The sequence below is a fragment of the Ranitomeya variabilis genome, chromosome 1 (assembly GCF_051348905.1).
Source record: "Ranitomeya variabilis isolate aRanVar5 chromosome 1, aRanVar5.hap1, whole genome shotgun sequence".
Taxonomy (NCBI): domain Eukaryota; kingdom Metazoa; phylum Chordata; class Amphibia; order Anura; family Dendrobatidae; genus Ranitomeya; species Ranitomeya variabilis.
In genome coordinates, this window is record NC_135232.1 from 973,911,260 (window position 1) to 973,933,645 (window position 22,386).

The 22,386-nt window shown below is 40.8% G+C and overlaps 1 protein-coding gene across 1 annotated transcript; it reads left to right on the forward strand.

Moving 5' to 3' along the window:
* Positions 1-12,588: 12,588 nt before the first annotated feature.
* Positions 12,589-21,609, forward strand: LRAT (lecithin retinol acyltransferase). The gene is made up of 2 exons (XM_077268504.1): positions 12,589-13,199; positions 21,457-21,609. The coding sequence occupies exons 1-2, from the start codon at positions 12,666-12,668 to the stop codon at positions 21,607-21,609; spliced, it is 687 nt and encodes a 228-aa protein (XP_077124619.1). The 5' UTR covers positions 12,589-12,665.
* Positions 21,610-22,386: the final 777 nt, after the last annotated feature.

A 22,386-nucleotide genomic window follows, 5' to 3' on the forward strand; every position in this document is an offset into this window, starting at 1 on the left:
ATGGGTGCAGTTGTTCTCTCTTATCAAGTCCTTTAGCCATAGAGTGCCATGAGAAAAGCTAAGGTGTGGTACAAGAAGATGGCTGTGCAATTCATAGAGATGGCAATGTATAACTCTATCATGCTATCATGATGTGTAGGTCAGACTTGTCCATACCTTCAGTTCCAGGAGGTAGTGATCAAGGCCCTAAATTTTCTCCTGTTACTCTTATGAAAGTTAAAACATTTGGAGCTAAAACAACACTTTTGTGGAAAAAAATTTTTTTTTTCATTTTTACTGTTCAACATTGTAAAATTGTGGGAAGCACCTGTGAGTTCAAGGTGCTCAAAACATGTCTGGATAAATTCCTTAATGGGTCTAGTTTCCAAAATGGGGTCACTTGTGGGGGACTTCCACTGTTTAGGCACTTCAGGAGCTCCCCAAACGCGACATAGCGTCTGCTGTCACTTACAACCAAAAAGTCAAATGATGCTCCTTCCCTTCCGAGCCATGCCGGGTGCCCAAATACTAGTTTTCTCCCACATATAAGGTATCTGTGTACTCGAGAAATTGTACAACAATATGTGGTGTCCATGGTCTCCTGTTACCCTTGTGAAAATAAAAAAATTGGGGCTAAAAATGTGGAAAAAAAATTAGATTTTTTTTAATTTTCACGGCTCAATGTTATATATTTCTGTGAAGCACCTGGGGGTTCAGCGTGCTCAACACACATCTACATAAGTTACTTGAGGGGTTGTTTCCAAAATGTGGGGACTTGTGGGGGATTTCCACTGCTTAGGCACATCAGGGGCTCACCAAACGCGACATGGCGTCTGCTTTATCGATTCCAGTCAATTTTGTGTTCAAAAAGTCAAGCCTTCCCTTCCAAGCCCTGCCGTACTCCCAAATAGTATTTTTTTCCCAAATAGGGGTATTGATGTACTTAGGAGACATTGCACAACAATTTTGGGATCCATTTTCACCTGTTACCCTTGTGAAAATAAAAATAAATTGAGTCAAAAGTAAAATTTTTGTGAAAAAATTTAAAGTTCATTTTTTTGTTTCACATTGCTTAAGTCCCTGTGAAACACCTGAAGGGTTAAAAAAAAACTTCTTAAACCCCTTAAGCCCCAAGGGTGGTTTGCACGTTAATGACCGGGACAATTTTTACAATTCTGACCAATGTCCCTTTATGAGGTTATAACTCTGGAACGCTTCAACGGATCCTGGTGATTCTGACACTGTTGTCTCGAGACATATTGGGCTTCATGACAGTGGTAAAATTTATTTGATATTACCTGTGTTTATTTGTGAAAAAAAGGAAATTTGGCGAAAATTTTGAAAATTTCGCAATTTTCCAACATTGAATTTTTATGCCCTTAAATCTCAGAGGTATCTCAGACAAAATACTTAATAAGTAACATTTCTCACATGTCTACTTTACATCAGCACAATTTTGGAACCAAAATTATTTTTTTTGTTAGGGAGTTATAAGGGTTAAATGTTGACCAGCAATTTCTCATTTTTACAACACCATTTTTTTTAATTGATACAATTACCCATGTATAAGTAAACTGGGAAATATACATGGGTAATTGTATCAAATATGTATTTATTGAGGTGTGCACAACATTTTCTATGGACATATGATAAAACCATTTTTTTTAAGGACCACATCACATTTGAAGTCATTTTGAGGGGTCTATATGATAGAAAATAACCAAGTGTGACACCATTCTAAAACTGCACCCCTCAAGGTGCTCAAAACCACATTCAAGAAGTTTATTAACCCTTCAGGTGTTTCACAGGAATTTTTGGAATGTTTAAAAAAAATTAACATTGACTGGAATTGAGATGGGACGCCATGTTGCGTTTGGAGAGCCCCTGATGTGCCTAAACATTTAAACCCCCCACAAGTGACACCATTTTGGAAAGTAGACCCCCTATGGAACTTATCTAGATGTGTGGTGAGCACTTTGACCAACTAAGAGCTTCACAGGAGTTTATAATGCAGAGCCGTAAAAATAAAAAATCATATTTTTTCACAAAAATGATATTTTTGCCCCCAATTTTTTATTTTCTCAAGGGTATGAGAAGAAATTGGATGCCATAAGTTGTTGTGCAATTTGTCCTGAGTACGCTGATACCTCATACAGTGGGGCAAAAAAGTATTTAGTCAGTCAGCAATAGTGCAAGTTCCACCACTTAAAAAGATGAGAGGCGTCTGTAATTTACATCATAGGTAGACCTCAACTATGGGAGACAAACTGAGACAAAAAAATCCAGAAAATCACATTGTCTGTTTTTTTATAATTTTATTTGCATATTATGGTGGAAAATAAGTATTTGGTCAGAAACAAACAATCAAGATTTCTGGCTCTCACAGACCTGTAACTTCTTCCTTAAGAGTCTCCTCTTTCCTCCACTCATTACCTGTAGTAATGGCACCTGTTTAAACTTGTTATCAGTATAAAAAGACACCTGTGCACACCCTCAAACAGTCTGACTCCAAACTCCACTATGGTGAAGACCAAAGAGCTGTCAAAGGACACCAGAAACAAAATTGTAGCCCTGCACCAGGCTGGGAAGACTGAATCTGCAATAGCCAACCAGCTTGGAGTGAAGAAATCAACAGTGGGAGCAATAATTAGAAAATGGAAGACATTCAAGACCACTGATAATCTCCCTCGATCTGGGGCTCCACGCAAAATCCCACCCCGTGGGGTCAGAATGATCACAAGAACGGTGAGCAAAAATCCCAGAACCACGCGGGGGGACCTAGTGAATGAACTGCAGAGAGCTGGGACCAATGTAACAAGGCCTACCATAAGTAACACACTACGCCACCATGGACTCAGATCCTGCAGTGCCAGACGTGTCCCACTGCTTAAGCCAGTACATGTCCGGGCCCGTCTGAAGTTTGCTAGAGAGCATTTGGATGATCCAGAGGAGTTTTGGGAGAATGTCCTATGGTCTGATGAAACCAAACTGGAACTGTTTGGTAGAAACACAACTTGTCGTGTTTGGAGGAAAAAGAATACTGAGTTGCATCCATCAAACACCATATCTACTGTAAAGCATGGTGGTGGAAACATCATGATTTGGGGCTGTTTCTCTGCAAAGGGGCCAGGACGACTGATCTGGGTACATGAAAGAATGAATGGGGCCATGTATCGTGAGATTTTGAGTGCAAACCTCCTTCCATCAGCAAGGGCATTGAAGATGAAACGTGGCTGGGTCTTTCAACATGACAATGATCCAAAGCACATCGCCAGGGCAACGAAGGAGTGGCTTCGTAAGAAGCATTTCAAGGTCCTGGAGTGGCCTAGCCAGTCTCCAGATCTCAACCCTATAGAAAACCTTTGGAGGGAGTTGAAAGTCCGTGTTGCCAAGCGAAAAGCCAAAAACATCACTGCTCTAGAGGAGATCTGCATGGAGTAATGGGCCAACATACCAACAACAGTGTGTGGCAACCTTGTGAAGACTTACAGAAAACGTTTGACCTCTGTCATTGCCAATAAACGATGTATTACAAAGTATTGAGATGAAATTTTGTTTCTGACCAAATACTTATTTTCCACCATAATATGCAAATAAAATGATAAAAAAACAGACAATGTGATTTTCTGGATTTTTTTGTCTCAGTTTGTCTACCATAGTTGAGGTCTACCTATGATGTAAATTACAGACGCCTCTCATCTTTTTAAGTGGTGGAACTTGCACTATTGCTGACTGACTAAATACTTTTTTGCCCCACTGTATGTGGGGGTAAACCACTGTTTGGGCGCGTGGCAGAGCTCGGAAGGGAAGGAGCGCCGTTTGACTTTTCAATGCAAAATTGACTGGAATTGAGATGGGACACCATGTTGCGTTTTGGAGTGCCTAAACATTGAAACCCCCCACAAGTGACACCATTTTGGAAAGTAGACCCCTAAAGTACTTATCTAGATGTGTTGTGAGAGCTTTGAACCCCCAAGTGTTTCACTACAGTTTATAACCCAGAGCCATGAAAATAAAAATAGGTTTTTTTTCCACAAAAATTATTTTTTAGCCCCCAGTTTTGTATTTTTCCAAGAGTAACAGGAGAAATTGGACCCCAAAATTTGTCCAGTTTGTCCTGAGTATGCTGATACCCCATATGTGGGGGGAATCACCGTTTGGGCGCATGGCAGAGCTCAAAAGGGAAGGAGTGCCATTTGGAATGCAGATTTAGAAGGATTGGTCTGCAGGCGTCACGTTGCATTTGCAGAACCCCTGATGTACCTAAACAGTAGAAACTCCCCACAAGTGACCCCATATTGGAAACTAGACTCCCCAAGGAACTTATCTAGATGTGTTGTGAGAACTTTGAACTCCCAAGTGTTTCACTACAGTTTGCAATGCAGAGCCGTGAAAATAAAAAATCACTTTTTTCCCCACAAAAATGTTTTTTTAGCCCCCCAAATTTTTATTTTCCCAAGGGTGACAAGAGAAATTGGACCCCAAAAGTTGTCCAATTTGTCCTGAGTACTCGGATACCCCATATGTTGGGGTAAATCCCTGTTTGGGCGCACGGGAGAGCTCGAAAGGGAAAGAGCACTGTTTTACTTTTTCAACGCAGAATTGGCAGGAATTGAGATCGGACGCGATGTCACGTTTGGAGAGCCCTGATGTGCCTAAACAGTGGAAACCCCCAATTGAAACTGAAACCCTAACCCAAACACACCCCTAACCCTAATCCCAACCACACCCCTAACCCCAACCACACCCCTAACCCTAATCCCAACCCTAACCACACCCCTAACTCCAAGACACCCACAACCCTAACTTTAGCCCCAGCCCTAACCCTAACTTTAGCCCCAATCCTAACTGTAGCCCTAACCCTAGCCCCAACCCTGACCCTAGCCCCAACCCCAACCCTAACCCTAGCCCTAACCCTAATGGGAAAATGGAAATAAATACATTTTTTAATTTTATTATTTTTCTCTAACTAAGGGGGTGATGAAGGGGGGTTTGATTTACTTTTATAGTGTTTTTTTAGCTGATTTTTTTGATTGGCAGCTGTCACACACTAAAAGACGCTTTTTATTGCAAAAAATAGTTTTTGCGTCTCCACATTTTGAGAGCTATAATTTTTCCATATTTTGGTCCACAGAGTCATGTGAGGTCTTGTTTTTTGCGGGACGAGGTGACGTTTTTATTGGTAACATTTTCGGGCACGTAACATTTTTTGATTGCTTTTTATTCCGATTTTTGTGAGGCAGAATGACCAAAAACCAGCTATTCATGAATTTCTTTTGTGGGGGGCGTTTATACCGTTACATGTTTGGTAAAATTGATAAGGCAGTTTTATTCTTCGGGTCAGTACAATTACAGCGATACCTCATTTATATCATTTTTTATGTTGTGGTGCTTTTATACAATAAAAACTATTTTAGAGACAAAATAATTATTTTTGCATCGCTTTATTCTGAGGACTATACCTTTTTTATTTTTACGCTGATGATGCTGTATGGCGGCTGTTTTTTTGCGGGACAAGATGACGTTTTCAGTGGTACCATGGTTATTTATATCCGTCTTTTTGATTGCGTGTTATTTCACTTTTTGTTAATAATAAAGCGTTGTTTTTTGCTTTTTTTTTACTGTGTTCACTGAAGGGGTTAACTGGTGGGACAGTTTTATAGGTCGGGTCGTTACGGACGCGGTGATACTAAATATGTGTACTTTTATTGTTTTGGGTTTTTTTTTATTTAGATAAAGAAATGTGTTTATGAGAACAATATTTTTTTTTCTTTATTTAGGAATTTCTTTTTTTTTTTACACGTCTAAATATATATTTTTTTTACATTATCACATTGTCCCGGGGAGGGGGGACATCACTATATAGTGACAGATCGCTGATCTGACACTTTGCAGAGCACTGTGTCAGATCAGCGATCTGACGTGCACTGCTCCTTACTTACTAGGCGCTTGTAAGCCACCTCCCTGCAGGACCCGGAAGTAGCCCCGTGGCCATTTTGGATCCAGGGCCTGCAGAGAGGAGACGCTCGGTACAAGGTGAGCACATTGCCTTGTAACGAGGGTCTCAGGGAAGCCCGCAGGGAGCCCTCTCCCTGCGCGATGCTTCACTATGCCCCGGAACGCTGCAATCATGTTTGATCGCAGTGTGCCGGGGAGTTAATGTGCTGGGGCGGTTAAATATCTTTTTTTACAATATATCTTTGTGTGCTTTAGTTTTGTTACACTTTTTCTTTTGTATTTGGTTTATTTGCTGCTTGCTTTATTATTAAAACACTATGGTATGTATACGGTACATTGGTGCTAAATATGTAAAAGCTATTATTGGCTTTATTATTTGTATGGAAACTTTTAAAATCAATATTAGAGATATATTTGAATTAATGAAGAAGACTGAACATCATTTATTGCATCTTCTTGAATAGCTGAAAAACACAGTTGCATAATTTAAAACAAAATGCTCTTCAGTTTGTTCTTGCATTGAATATTCTTTATTTGCTTGCCAATTAATGATGAGAGTTGTGTCTGTCTCCAAGTTCCCTTTAATAGAACAAGTTTTTGCTTGAAGTTGTTTCCAACCGCATCAAAAGCCAATGTAGGTCAAACCAATGATATTTGATTTTCAAACATTGATTATCTTATAACAATGACACCTGTCAAGAAGTGGGATATATTGGTCATTAAAGTCAGTTCTTGAAGTTGATATGTTGGAAGAAAGAGAAATGGGTAAGTATAATGACTGTCAAGGGCAGATTTGGAATGACTAGATAGCTGGGTCACGGCAGGTCTAAAATCATAGGTCTGTTAACTTGTTCCTGTTATGCAGTTGTTAGTTCACACCAAAAGTGGTCCAAGGAAGAATAAGCAATCCTTGATCAAAAGGGACATGAATTCCTATGGGGCATTCATTTATGTGTCATGTGGTTGGCAAATCAGTTGGAACTGCTGATTACAGAAGAGGATGCTCTAGGGAACAATGTAAGCCTGTGGAGGCAGGCTGATGGCTTGCAAAATGTTCTGCTTCTTAACTTTGGGCACTGTCAGTCATGTGTATGTTATTTTGACATGTTCATGGGAATGTTTAGATACAGTGGCTCGAGAAAGTATTCACCCCCATGGCTTTTCACCTCTTTTGCTACATTATAACCTGTGTTTAATTTTTTTTTTTATCTGATTTGTGTGTGATGCATTAGCACTAAATAGTCTAAGTTGGTGAAGTAAGAAAAGTATAAGCTTAAATTAAATATATGGGATCAAATAGCTAAAAATTGTCATGTGCATATGTATTCACTCCTTTTGTTATGAAGCCCCTAAAAATTTCTGGTGCAAGCAATTCCCTTCATAAGTTACATTCTTAGTGACAGGAAGTCCACCTGTGTGCACATAGTCTGTCAGTATATACACACACCTTTTCTGAAAGGCCACATAGGCTGTAACACCATTAAGAAAAAGGCACCACTAACCAAACAACACCATGAAGACAAAGGAGATCTCCAAACAAGTCAGGGACAAAGTTGTTGAGAAGTACGAGCCAGAGTTGGGTTATAAAAAAATATATATATATATCCCAATCTCTGATGATCACCCGGAGCACCATCAAATCCATTATCATCAGATGGAAAGAACCTGGTACCAAAACAAACCTGCCAAGAAAGGCTGCCCATAAAATCTCCATCCCACCCATGCAAATAGGGCATTAATCAGAGAGACGGCACATAGAGCAAAGGTAACCCTGAAGGAGCTACAGAGTTCCTAAGCAGAGACTGGAGCATCTGTCCATATGACCACAATAAGCCATACACTCCATAGATGTGGCCTATATGGAAATTGTAAGGCTCATTTCAAGTTTGCCAAAAGACATGTGGGAGACTATCCAAATGTATGGAGAAAGGTGCTGTGGTCAGATTAAACCAAAATTTTAACTTTTTGGCCACCAAGGTAAACACTATGACTGGCTCCAAACAAACACAGCTTATCACCCCAAGAACATAATCCCCACAGTGAAACATGGTGGTGGCAGCATTATGCTGTGGGCATGTTTTTTGGCACCTGGGACAGAAAAAATGGTCTGAGTCGAGGGGAAGATGGATAGTGTGGAATATAAAGATAAAAAGGTATTCTTGAGCTAAACCTGTTTCCGTCTGTTAGTCATTTGAAACTGGGATGGAGGTTCACCTTCCAACAAAAGACAATGACCGAAAGCATACTGCTAAAGCAACTTTCGACTAGTTTAAGGGGAAGTGTGTAAGGCCGGTTTCACACGTCAGTGGCTCCGATATGTGTAGTGACAGTTTTCTCACGTACCGGAGACACTGACACACGTAGACCCATTCAAATGAATGGGTCTATATACATGCCTTGGTGTTTTCACATACCATGTGTCCGTGTGCAAAACACGGAGACATGTCCGCTTTTCTCCAGCAGCACGGTCCGCAAAGTGTCCCGCACACATGCACACGGAGAACAGTGTGCACTCTCCTCCGTGTGCACGTACCGCCGCAGGAGAAACAGCGCTACAGTTAAGCGCTGTCCCCTGCATGTGGTGCTGAAGCTGGCATTTATCCCTTCTGTCCTGCTCGGCTGATCAAGTTTTTTTTTCTTAAAAATAAAGTTTGGGGTCACCTCCCACCTCCCACCCCCCGTGCGCCCGCCCGCTTACAGAAGAAATACTCACCCAACTCCCGCGATGCCTCCTCTCAGCGCCAGCAGCTTGTCTTCTGTGAGCGGTCACGTGGTATCGCTCATTACAGTGATGAATATGCGTCTCCACCTCCCATATGTGGACGTGTGAGACTGGCCTAAGTGTTTTGGAGTGGCCTAGACAAAGCCAAGACCTTAATCCAATTGAGAATGTGTGGTCAGACTTGAAGATTGCTGTTCACCAGAGGAAAACGTCTAACTTAAAGGAGCTGGAGCAGTTTTGCCCTGAGGAAAAGGAGAAAAATTCCAGTGGTGACATGTGGAAAGCTCATAGAGACTTATCCAAAGCGAGTTGCAGCTGTAATTTCCACAAAAGGAGGCTCTACAAAGTACTGACTTTAGGAAGGGGAGTGAAGAGTTATGCTAATCTTTACATGAATTGATGCAATCCCTTAAAAAAACAAACAAAAAAAAAACAGTGCAATTCCAGATTGTAATTTAGCAAAACACAAAAAATGCCAAGGGGAATGACAACTTTTGCAAGCCACTGTCCATTAGGTGGCACAAGTACCCATCTTCAGGCTAATGGTATTCCCTAGTGACAGTGGACCAATTCAGTAGGATACTACAAAATTATTAAAGAATGGTTTGAGGAACATGACAAACTTGGCAGGCACGCACAGAATGATATCATGGCGGTCTTCAAAAAAATGGAGGTGGAGCATGCTGTAATTCAGCCAAACTCTCAATCTGTGCATGCGCCACCACCACTGCCATTTTATTGAAGACTGCCAGGAGATCAATCTGCGCATGCACCCCCCACCCCCTCAGCAAGGATGGCACCCGGTCAAATTTTCAAAAACAGAAAGTAGGTCACTCACAAAGCAGTGACCTGTCATATGGACACCAGAGGTCCACAGTTCCTCCCCTCTACACCTAAAGCTAATTACCCAAACACTTCAAATTTGGATTAAAGAATAACCATAAAGCGGATTTCTTCACTAACGGTATCAATTTAATCTGCATAATAGCGCTATTATGGCCATGTCTTTGCTTTAAATTGCTAAATCATGGTGACAGGGTCGCTTTAAAGATGTGCTGGTAGTAGCTTGGTGCCAGATACCACTAGACCCTTTGGAGGTCTCGAAGAATCACAGCTGTTTTAATGACATAATGGGGACTTACACAAGTGGTTTTAATGTTACTGCTGGTCAGTGTAAAGGAGATGGTGAAAAATAAATATAAAATCGTATCCATGTACTATATCTGTTTATACTGTATGTAGACACAAAAATTATGCATGAAACTGTATTGATGGTTATATCCTGCAGTATAATGTGACTTTGAAAATCAACATATTCTTATGACTTTGAAACATATGCTTATCTGAACCATGTCTCAATTGTCACTCCAGCTTCACTGATCCTTACACATCTGGCTCTGTCCCCATCGTGTTTGGGCAGGGTACTTCCAGCTGTGGGTACTATTAAGGCATAATATCACTTGGCAGATTTCTTACAGTCATTTTCTAAGACTTTTCCACTCATTTGATTACAAATATGGACATTCGTGTGCATGCCTGGAAACTACCCCATTTACATGAATGGAACTGATTTTCTTTCACAAAATTTTCTGCGTGAATATTTTGCGTGTGAAAGCAGCTGTGTGTTTTCCATATCTGAATTAGGATATCATATTTGCACATTTCTGTATCCATTCACTTTATGTCACATTGTACTGTCCCACAAAAAACATGATTTCTCAGCTATAAATATAAATTCTCTTTTTCTTTTTGCCTGCAGGAGTGTCCGTCTCCATTCCCCTAACAATGTCACTCTATATCGGTACAAAAGTCGATATGCTGACTCTTTTGTCTCTTGTTGATTTGCTGATCGGTAGGAGGCCCAGGTATCAGAGAATTGTGCTCTGAAGTGCGCAGTTGGAAAAAATAAATGGCAAGCATGCATTCCTCCACTCCACTCATGGTCTATGAGATGGCTGGAAATGGCCAAGTACAGCTCTCCGCCTTCTCTGCTAGTCCCATAGACAATGAATGGTGCATTTGTGGCCACCAATCCATTCTGAAGGAATGCCTTATTTTTGGGATCAGTGGAGGTATGAATGGTCCCCAAAGTTTAAACGATAAAACTTAATATTTTATTGGCATGGAATTTTGAACAAATTAAAAGAGATAGTTTATGAAAAGATGTGTGCAATTTAAAGGGAACCTGTCACACCAGGTTTTTCGAATATAAAGTATGGCTGCCACCTATTAAGGCCTCCTTTACAATATTTTAGTAAGCTTTATGTAAGTCCCAAATCCCGTCTGCGTAGGACAAAAATGCATTTTGTTATTGTAGCGCCCCCACCGCCGCAGGGCCGAGGGAATACCCGGTACCGGGCCTCTGAGTCTCTGCTCTGGGGTTGTCACGGTGGCTAGGCCCGGTCCGTGACCCTGCCGAGGGGCGTACAGTGATAGATAAGTATGACGGATGATGGTGGTGAAGCTGTAGTGGTAAATAATGAGGACACCAGGTTGCAGTCTCTTTACCTCTTTACTGAAGGTTTTAGAGTCCTCAGTCCAGAGCGCTGTCAACAGGGCTGTCTGAGACCGGCCGGTCCAAAGGCACATCAGGAGTTCTCTTTACAGGTGGGAATCAGTGTCTACCTTCTAGCGCTGTGTGTTGTAGTCCTTCCCTGCTGAGCTCCCGGGGTAGTCCTCACAACTGCTTCTGTCTGTCTCTGATGTTCGTTCTCTCCGTCCCCCAGATGATATGGTAGGACGCACCCGTATGACTGGGTAGGCCTGGAGTTCTTCCGGGACCCTAGAGTCGCCCCTCTCCCACAGCTGCCTCCGTTGTCTGCTTAGGTGTTAAGTGAGACAGCCAACCTTTAATTGGCTGTCCTGCCGTGGTTTGCAGTAGTACTTAAAGTCTCTTACTTGCTCGGCGTTCCGGCCACCGACTGTTTGCGCCTCAGAAGGATGTTGCCTCGGTCTAACAGCACGACTCCTTCTGGTCCTAATTCCTCTTTACTGTATTCCCGTTGTGCACTGGTTAGTTCTGCTCTGAGGAGTCTGCCAGGATCCCATCCCTGACAGGTCCTCTCACTAGCTCTTCCCAGCTACTTCTCCCCGTCTTCCTGTCCAACCCCCAGTTTTACCAGAGTGTGAGGAGTGGCCTACTAGATAGGACCACCCCCCCTGGTGGCCGTAGTGTGAAGTGTAGCGAGGTGTTACCTGGTCAGAGAAACTCCTTTAGTGCAATCAGACGTACCATAGCTCCCCATAGTGGCGGAGCCACAGTACTGCAACGACCAGGACTCTGGGGCGCTGCATTATCACCCCCATTATATGGATAAAAGATGGGAATATCTCATTAAATCCAGTATAAATAGAATTAATTATGTGAAGGTTTATTAGCTTGTTGATGCCCAATCTACATAGCTTGGTGAGGGTGGGCACAATATTCTCTTGTAAGAAAAACACCACGTAGAGTAAGTTCTGTCACATTTCACCGACATCTCTGTAACATGCAGTAGAATGGCTGGCAACTTGATGTGAGAATCCTGCCTGTATAAGCATAATACTAAAAGTCAGCCAGTCTGATTTATGTTCTGCAAATATGGATGACCAAACAGTCAAAATGAGAAGGAAATGGAAAGAAGTTTTAAGCCCTCCAGGTTTACTTTAAAAAAAAAAAAGTTGTGAAGCTTCATTCATGAACCAGCCTGTTATCCCCTCTGGAAAATCCGTCTTGTAGGATAGGGAGTGCCTGTTTTATGAATCTACTCTTCAGAGGGCTACGAGAGAACTGCTGTTGCCGGCTGAGTGTTTATGTCTAGAGGGTTTGTTCCAGTGATACATTAGCAAACCGCTCTGGCAGCTGCCAAATTCCTTACAGCCAATCGTGACCACTGTGCTATGATGTCACTGCAAAACACAGAAACCTTATAAATATCCTTCAAATCAAAGAGCCCAGAGCATCTCTCCTAAAGCACAACTTTAGGTCTCAGTTACAGCAGACAGGCTGAAAGCAAAAAGTGACACGATGAAAAGTTCTCTTTTAGACTTGTTGGTACTTTTCCTTGATAAAGTATCTTTGGTCACCAACTTTAAGCTCTTTAGCATGCCAGAACAGGCTCAGGGTGATCCCCATTACCAGGATTCATCTTTTTTTAAGCGGGGAGATTTGTTGGAGGTCCCCAGGACTTTGTTTGTCCACTTTGGGATCTACTTGGGAAATAACAAGGTTGCCCATCTGATGCCTGATATCCTCCATGTAATTTCAGAAGACAAGTATCTAATTGGGAAAGTCGTCACCAACAAAAGGCTGATCCTGGGCGTCCTGGCTAAGGTGGCCAGCATAAGGGTGGACACTGTACAAGACTTTGCCTATGGTGGAAGTATAATAGTTAATCACATGGACAAGAGTTTCAAGACCAAACCTCTTTCTAATGAAGAAGTGGCTCAGCGGGCTGAGAAACTTGTGGGGGCCACATCATACAGCCTGCTGTGGGATAACTGCGAGCACTTTGTCACGTATTGCAGATATGGATTTCCGGTTAGCTTTCAGACCGATAAGGTAAACTATAATGATCCATTTTATTTTCTAGTTTGAAAACGTTGTGACGTTTGAATCTATTATATATAAAGGAATGAATGGAAACTGACCAGCAAGACACTCATTTACTGAGAGCTTTGTGAGCTAGCTAAGCAACCCAATGATGAGAGCCTGAATGGCCGCTTCTGGTGGGTTGAAGCAATTTACACAGTATGCTGCTGTTTCTCATGGTGTGAAAACTTTAATGTATATTATTAAGTGTGTTGTAATTCTGAAAACATATCCAGTGGTCTACACAACTTCAATTCACTTTCCAGGAAAACTTGTGGAGGTGTATTCATGACATTTTATTCAGATATTTATCTGTAATCTTTGAGATTTCTTTAAAAATTATAAGCAGTAAATGCGTACTGTCTTCTGAGTCTGGTAATGGCCAGCAATAAGAAGTAGAAATACTTTCAAATGCACAGTGGAGAGGGCCAGCTTTTTACGATTTTCACCTCTATATCTCAGTTAGACTTTCCTGGGCATAGGTAATAACGTTGGGTCTTTATTGCACCACCAACTTCAAATACTACAAACAAGGGATGTCTCCATGGATTATTCACCCTTTGTTCTCATTGTGCTTTTAATAGACCACATATTGTAGAGTAAAAAACTAGGATAGTTGGCTTAGTTTCATGGAGAAACATTAAGATTTGTGTACCTTGTTATCAGTGGTAAAAAATTATTTAGCTCACTCTATCAACCAGCAGTCATGGGAAACGCGGTGCAAGGGAACACTTTTGGGAGAGAGAACCCCACGGTAATAGTTGATGGGGCCACATTGGCGAACAAATATTACAGCGCAAAGTGGTACATTTTTTTAAGATATGACCATAGATTTTTTTTTTTTCACTCATGGACGAAATAGGCTTCAACCCGGCCCACAAACCTCCACCTATTAATTTCAAATAGAAATCCTTGTCACGGAAAAACTAAATAAATAAAGTACTTGTCACTTCCTACATTGATTTCCGTGTAGAAACGGAGGCGAGTAGCCACATGCGGATTAGCTGAATTGGCCTAATCTGTGAGTGTGAATTGACAGCATCAGAAACTCGAAAGTCAGATTTCTGCAGCCGATTTTTTCTTTAGTAAATCAGCGCTAGATTCTTCTATAACAAAATCCTTGTCTTAGCAAATTCCCTGGAAACAATATAGGTATGCTGCTGTTTCTGTCCAGTCATGGGGCTTCTTCCTGACTGTGCTATGAATTCTGATTATTTCAGTACAGAATATTTCAGTACAAATATGTATAAAACGTCCTTAATTATTTTACTATAATTTGTCATACTATGCCTGATTCATTGAGGGCACTTTTTCTTTTTTTTTTTTTTTAACACCACACGTTAAGTTAAGAAGTCAAGTACAACTTCACAAAACAAGATGTCCAAGAGCAGGCTGGCGGTGAGCATCCTTGGAGAACGTCTTTATTAATTCTCCACTAAAATGAATCTGAACATCCTAGTTCTCCGAAAAAAAGCTCTTTTTTATGAATAAGTCAGTGGGCCATTTTTTATACCCCGCCAGTTGATTCTACAGGCAGTAGGGCAGATTGTAGAATGGTAACTTAGTAGGAAATAACTTTATATTATTGTTCTCGGGGGTAGGTTTACACCTCACCTTTCTCTAATCTATGGTCAGAGAGAGATATATGGCATGCAGCATTTTTCTGACTGGCACAGAGAGACATCACATCATAACTGATGCCAAAACCACTTCTGTAGGAAAATATGGGATTAATTATGGTTTTAATTTTCCCCTAGAATCTCTGTACCGAGTCAGACCAAAACAAAACTTCACAAATCCTCATTTCTCCCTCATATATAAATATATGAGTAACCACATTAAGTAGCCAAATAAAGCAGCTTTTAGCACAGAAGTTTTTTTGTTTTCGTAAAGTTAGACAGTATTTCTTTTTTCAAGGTTTTTTTTTACTATTACAAGCTAGCTTCTGTAGACGCTCCATGGATTGCTCGTAAAACACTTCACACTATAAACATTTGCCTGGCTCTGTACTTTTATTGCAGAATCTGGGCCAACTCTTTCACAGTCTAGTTTCAGAGCCTATATAGTAGATGACAGGACTATAATATAGGGCCTGATACTGAACATGAATATTTACTTTGCCCAAACACTACACTGGAGTTAGCACAGGTGTCTTGTTGGAATTTAGACTATGGATTTATAGGTGCATAAGGCACAGGTCTGAAGGAGTGATGTGTTAATATTAGGTGGTTGTAGTGTTGCATATTATGGACCGATACTTTTTGTATATCCTTATAATATGTCACTGTTTATTGTAATTGGCTACTGCCGTCACGTGATCTTACAATAGGCTACACATCACACCACTGACAATGGTGTCCACTGTACTGAAAGGTAATGGCCAAAATGGGGCTACACAAAGTGATGGAGTTCAGGATTAAAGTGGTATGACCATCTCGGACATTCATGGCATATCCTGAGGGTGTACCATAAATTACTAATAGATGTGGGACCCATATTCCATGGCAGATGTGAATGGAGCAGTGCTCTCTCTTCATTCATTTCTTTGGGAGTTTTCAAGAATAACCAAGTAGGCCTCCTCTGATATATTCAGAAACTCCATGTTCTAGAGATTGGTGTGGGTCCTGCATCTATCAGACATTTATGGCATAGCTTGAGGATTTGACCTTAGGACACAATTCTTCAAAGTAATTTTGCCACAGTTCTAAAGTAAATTACTTTGAAAAGTAGCAAAGTTTTTGCACAACTTGTAGTTATGCAAAAAATTTGTGACATTTGGCATTTTCATGCCAGTTTTTCCCAGCTCCACCAAAATAGACATTGCAGTTCATCTGATTCATAATGAGCTGTGGCGTTCCCTACTCCAGAAATCTTACTTCAGTTAGGGAATGGAGTAAAATTTCTGGCATGTTGCATGGAGGTGCATTCTACTCATCACATGCTCCTGCTTAACTAAGTGGCGTGCAGTGCACCTCTTCAAGAATCGGGAGTGTCTGTAAACAATCCGCCACTTCATCAAGACCTGCGAGAAAATCACCGGTCTAGATAAATCTGGGCTTTAGTATCCGAGATTGGAATAATAAGACTTAAACCTTGATCTAAAAAAACTCCTGTTTGTAAAATGCTTTCTCCTTATCACTCTTTACATCAGGGGTGGGGAACCTCAGGCCCCAGGGCGATTTACGGTCCTCGATAACCTTTTATCAGGCCCCCGAGCAGTTTCTCAGGGACCGCATTCTTGGGCAGGGAAGTGTATTTTGATTACAACCAGCTCATTAATTTCTTCTTGCTCTGTTAGCACACATGCAGTGTTCACTACTGAACACTGAAGGGCATGCAATGAAAGATTATGTCCTGACACCAGTGCCAGGATGTACTTCATGGGTGGAGTTTGTACGGCCCCCGAAGGATGGTATAAATATCCAAATGGCCCTTGGCAGAAAAAAGATTCCCCACTCCTGCTTTACATTGATGCATGTTTTCTGCATCCACCACATTTCTATGTAGCGCAAAACTGGGAGGAAAATGTGACTTGCGTAAAACAGCAAAGGTCTGTTGCTCTGTCTCCGAGGTAACCGTGGAGAACGGCTAATTGTGAGCAGCCAAGCTAACTGTAGGTACAGGGAACATTTGGGATGAAAACGTATTGGAAATTTCTATTTATACAATTCTCTATTACAGACTTACAGTAGTGCCAGGGTGAGTGTATATTAGTACTGGAACATACTGTGGAGAATGTATCAGAGCTGTTGCAGGGAAGTCATACTGTCATTATTTTGCATCCACAACTTAAGTACAATGTCAATATAAGGCTCAGTGCACGCTGTGTCTCAGCATTTCATCAGCAGAATAGTCAGTTTCTTAAGAAAGCTTCGACTATATAGTGGCGCATATCGTCCATATGGTCCTATTGTACAACAAACGTGTAGTGCGCTGTATTGGTATTTTTGTTTTGCTTTGTCTTTGTATAGGAAATCGCAGTCTGTTACACTTTCTGTACAGTTGAAAAGAAACACATACCGACATACTGTGCACACGCCCAAATGTTCTCTTGGCCTTACACAGTTACAGTGGCTTTTGAAAGGAATTCACACACACACACCTGCTGGATTTGTATCTATTTTGTTACCTTACAACTTGTGTTAAAATATTTTTGTAAACCAATTTGTGTGTGATTCATCAGCACTAAATAGTCTAAGTTGGTGAAGTGACAAACATATAGGCATAAATTTAATTTATGAGCTCAAATAACTAAAAATCGGCATGTGCATATGTATTCAACCCTTTTGCGATGAACGTACGTAAAAATGTCTGGGGCAAGAAATTGCCTTCATAAGTCACATGCTTAGTGAAAGGAAGTCCAGCCGTATGCAATCTAAGTGTCACTATATACACACCTTTTCCGAAAGGCCACAGACGCAGCAGCACCACTAACCAAACCACACTATGAAGACCAGGGAGATCTCCAAACAAGTCAGGAACAAAGTTGTCGAGAAGTACATGTTAGGGTTAAGTTGTTAAAAAAAAAAAAATCCCATTTTCCGATGATCCCCCAGAGCACTATCAAATCCATTATCATCAAATGCAAAGAACATGGTAATACAACAAACCTGCCAAGAAAGGGCCGCCCACCAAAACTCTCAGCCCGGGCAAGGAGGGCATTAATCAGAGAAGTAGCACAGAGACCAAATGTAACCCTGATGAGCTGCACAGTTCCCAAGCAGAGACTGGAGTATCTGTCCATATGAACACAATAAGCTGTACACTCCATAGAGGTGGCTTTTATGGGGGAGTGGGCAGAAAAAAAAGCCTTTACTTAGACACAAAAATTGTGAAGCTAATTTTGAATTTGCCAAAAGACATGTGAGAGACTGCCTAAATGTGTGGAGGGAGCTGCTGTGGTCAGATGAGACCAAAATTGGACTTTTTGTCCACCAAGGTAAACGTTATGCCAAACCAACACAGCTCATCACCCCAAGAACATTAGCCCCACAGGTACACAGGTAAACATGGTGGTGGCAGCATCATGCTTTGGGGATGTCTTTCAGCAGCAGAGATAGGGAAAATGGTCCGAGTCGAGCGGAAAATGTATGGTGTGAAATACAGGGATATTTTTGAGCTATGCCTGTTTCAGTCTGTCAGTGATTTAAGACTGGGACAGAGGTTCACCTTCCAACAAGACAATGACCCAAAGTACATTGCTAAAGCAACACTTGAGTGGTTTAATAGTAAACGTGTAAATGTTTTGGAGTGACCTGTTCAAAGCTCAGACCTTAATCCAATTGAGAATTTGTGGCCAAACTTTAAGATTGCTGTTCACCATTTAACTTAAAGGGGCTGGAGTTTTTATAATTTTAATATATTCCAGTCATGTTATATAGCACTGTGTACTTACAATTGCTAATTTTGCCATTCTACACAGATAATTCTGTTTTCCATTAGGTCTATGACATCACATGATTGAATACTGATTAGCTGAATCCTTCAGAGCTCTATGTAGAGGTCAGTTTTCCCTGTATGAGTCATTGCAAAGGTTCCTGGCAGGGGAAGGAGCAGAGCAACTGGGTCAGGAGTTGAAGAGGAAAATGATAATTGCAGGGACACCAGACTTCCTGTTTCTAAATAGCACAGAGAAAATAGAAGAATGATCTGGGTAAAAGGGCAAAATATGCAATTGTAGGTACACAATGCTATATAATATGAGGATAGCAATATATTAAGAGGATAAACACTTTGTTGAGAATGCTTCTTTAATGTGGCAGATTTGTTATTATTGTATTATTTGTAAATTATTGGAGTGGATCCTAAACCAAAAATTCCTAACAAAATTAATTCTTTATTCACACGTTGTGTAAAAAATTCCAATCTACAGAATGTCCAAAGATTTACTCTGAATTTCTCTTTGGATTTTGTTATTTGCATTACAAGGGCAAGAAGCCATAGGAAAATGTTCTGTATGTGAGCATGGCCTTAGCTATTGGTATGGCTCACCTATAAATATTTATAAACCACACACAGTGCACATACCATACGTAACATTTGTTACCTTAGATCATTGTTTTATTACATTTTGTCTTAGGCTGGGTTCACATTGCGTTCTGCACGTCCGTTAAACGGACTACGTTACACCGCGGCATAACGCGGTGTAACGTAGTCCGTTAATGCCGCCATTGAATCCAATGTCGGACGCATCGCTAGCGCATGCCCACAATGGGCGTGCGCTAGGGATGTGCCGTCATTGAGTGACGGACCCTGAGACGCGGGCTGCAGCGTTTCCGGGTCCGTCACCGCTAGCGCAGATAGAGCTAGCAGATGCTCTATCAGTGCTAGCGTCCTGCCATACCGGCACTTATGTTTACAGCAGCCCGTTACCGTATGTGTTGAACGGGCTGCTCTTAGCACAATGTGAACCCAGCCTTATTTGGATGACTACTTTCCTTGCAGTAACACAGTTAAACTTTAAGCTCTGTTTCCAGTAAGCTATGATCACGTGACGAGATCTTGTAATTTCTTGTCAAATAGGGTTAAATAATTGTAGCATTAATTTAGTTTGAATAAAAATTATATTTTGTTAGTAAAAATGTGACTATTGATTGGTCTAGAATATAAAATATAATCAGCATCATACAAGGAACACTGGTGTTTTTTTTGTATTTACTGTATGTTAGCAATCATGTCTGTGTACTGAGTACAGCAATGTAGCAACCAGTCACCATCTTCTGCAGTTCTCAGCAGCACTCTGATCCGCTCTGGCACCACGTGACTGCATTTGTGACATGTCGGATCATTATCTGCTGTGTTGGGGTCACTTTTTAGATTGTCCTAGATAGTCTCCTTGAATTACATTGAGAGAGTAAGCATTGCTCCACACAGAAAACATTGTGTGATCTGATAGGCTACAACTGCAGTCATGGTGTTCCGGAGCCGACGAGAGCACTGCTGAAAACTGCAGAAGACGACAATCTTCTGCACTCATTACGCAAGTATTTAGAGAAATGACGAGCACAGAAAAATAAAAAAATATTAATAGTGAGATAGGGGTCCTACCAGGACGTTGCAAATGTATAATATGGGGGGAAAGGCTGCAAGGTAAAACTCATGCACACCCATAATAACAGCTGCAATCAAAGCAAACAGGTAAAATGTATTACCCCTTCATCAAACATGTGCTGATGCAGCAGTAAGATTACCCTGATTAAACCATACAAAGAAAAACTGCAAATAGATGAGAATGCTAATATTTAATTCACACAAGCGTAGGTTGGTTGTATCAGTAATAGGCATATGCAGTAATAAATAAGAAACATGAATTAATAGAAATTACAGTAATATAAAATAAAGAGAACAAATAAATGCATAAATAAATATCAGGGAGAAGGATAATGCTTGATGCTGAAGATCCCCATGCATATCGCTGTTGGCTAGCAGCTTCATCAGGAGTAACTACCTATGGCCCTGGCATTATTTACATATGGTTTAACCGGGGAAATACATTATTTGGATTTAATTTCCCAGAGGAGCATTGCACGGCGAATAAGCTTCTCCAGAGCCGGTATGTCACTCTCCACAAGGAGAAACCAAACCTCTTAGACCTCAGTCCAGAGCCTTTCACTTAGCCAAATCAGTTCTCATGCTTAGCACTGATGAAGGCCAACAGCCCGAAACACCGTGTCTGCTAATTGAGACACTGATTTGGCTCTTATCCTAAGTCATATTGCAAGACTCGTTAAAGGGTTGATTGTGACTTGTAGGATCGCTACTTCCAATAGGTGGCGCTGTAGAGTTCAAGTCCTCTTTTTCTCTGAAGAGGCAATTTGCATATTTAATTTCCCAGAGGAGCATTGCAAATTGCGAATAAGTCTCCTTACCTTGAGAAGCCAGAACTGGTATGTCACTCTCCATAAGGAGAAACGTTACCCCTTAGACCCCAGTAGACCCCTGTAGAGGCAATTTGCATATTATATATCCATCCCAGTAAGATATTTGTTTTTATCTGATTTTAAGTGTTTTGTTCGTGTCATACATTTTCCCCATAAACTTTATGGGTGTGCACAAGTTTTTTCTTGCAGCCTGCACCATTACACACGATTCCTAACAAAAACAGGAATGAATAGAAAAAAAAAAGTGTGTTACTTTAAGAAAAGTTGTTTCGAGGTTATTTTTGTATAAATAATATAGGTTCTATTATAGGATATCATCCTAACAGTTCATTTGCTTTATTTTCTAGTTTTGTGAGATCGTGAAGAGGATAATCAGAGATCAGAGAAGTTTGTTTATTTCTGCTGCTTCAGGACTTATGTTAACATTATGTCTTGGACTGGATCCTTCTACGACCCTGCCTTGTCTTCTTATCACGTTCACACTGTGGATGGCAAGCTAGAAGCAGTGTCATCCTCAAACTGTAAATAGTGCCTAATGTAAAGTATTGTATTTATAATGTTAAAGTGATGTATGACGAGTCATGTATTATCTACTCCAATGTACAAAGCTACTGTACATTAAGAAAAATTACAAAATAACACAAGTTATTACAAGTATACTTGTTGATTATCATGTTCCATATAGTAGGTAAATCCTGAACCCATTATATGCATATTTCTATAATTTTATGATGACTGACGGCGGATCTGAGCCAGCTGCGGATCCATCCAGCAATCCATTCACGTGGAAATGTTTGTCCTGCACTTCCCTGCTCAGGAACACCATTGTGCAGTAAAAGCTGTGAGGAAAAAATCCCAAAAAGTTATTGTCTTAATACATAAATATAAGTGTAAGTCAAGCAATCTTTCATTATCCTAAGACTTGGCATCATCAAGATACTGTATACTCCAGATGAGGAAGAGTTTTCTAGCTCATGCGAGTCATTTTTCCCTCATGTGTCATGTTACGGTACATTAATATGACAGTAAAAGCAATACAAAATTCATTCGAGAAGAAAAGACCAAATAAATAATTTAAAAAATGATGTGTAGTTTCCCTTATTTTTAATAACCAGCTAAGGCAAAGCAGACATCTATGGGATGATATTACCAGGCTGATAAGGTCTATTGTTATTCACCACTTCCCAGCCTAAAAATACCAATCCACAGCCGCCTCAGAACTGGCACATCACATAACATGCAGGTTTTCAGGCACCCGGGGCAAGAATTCAGTTTGG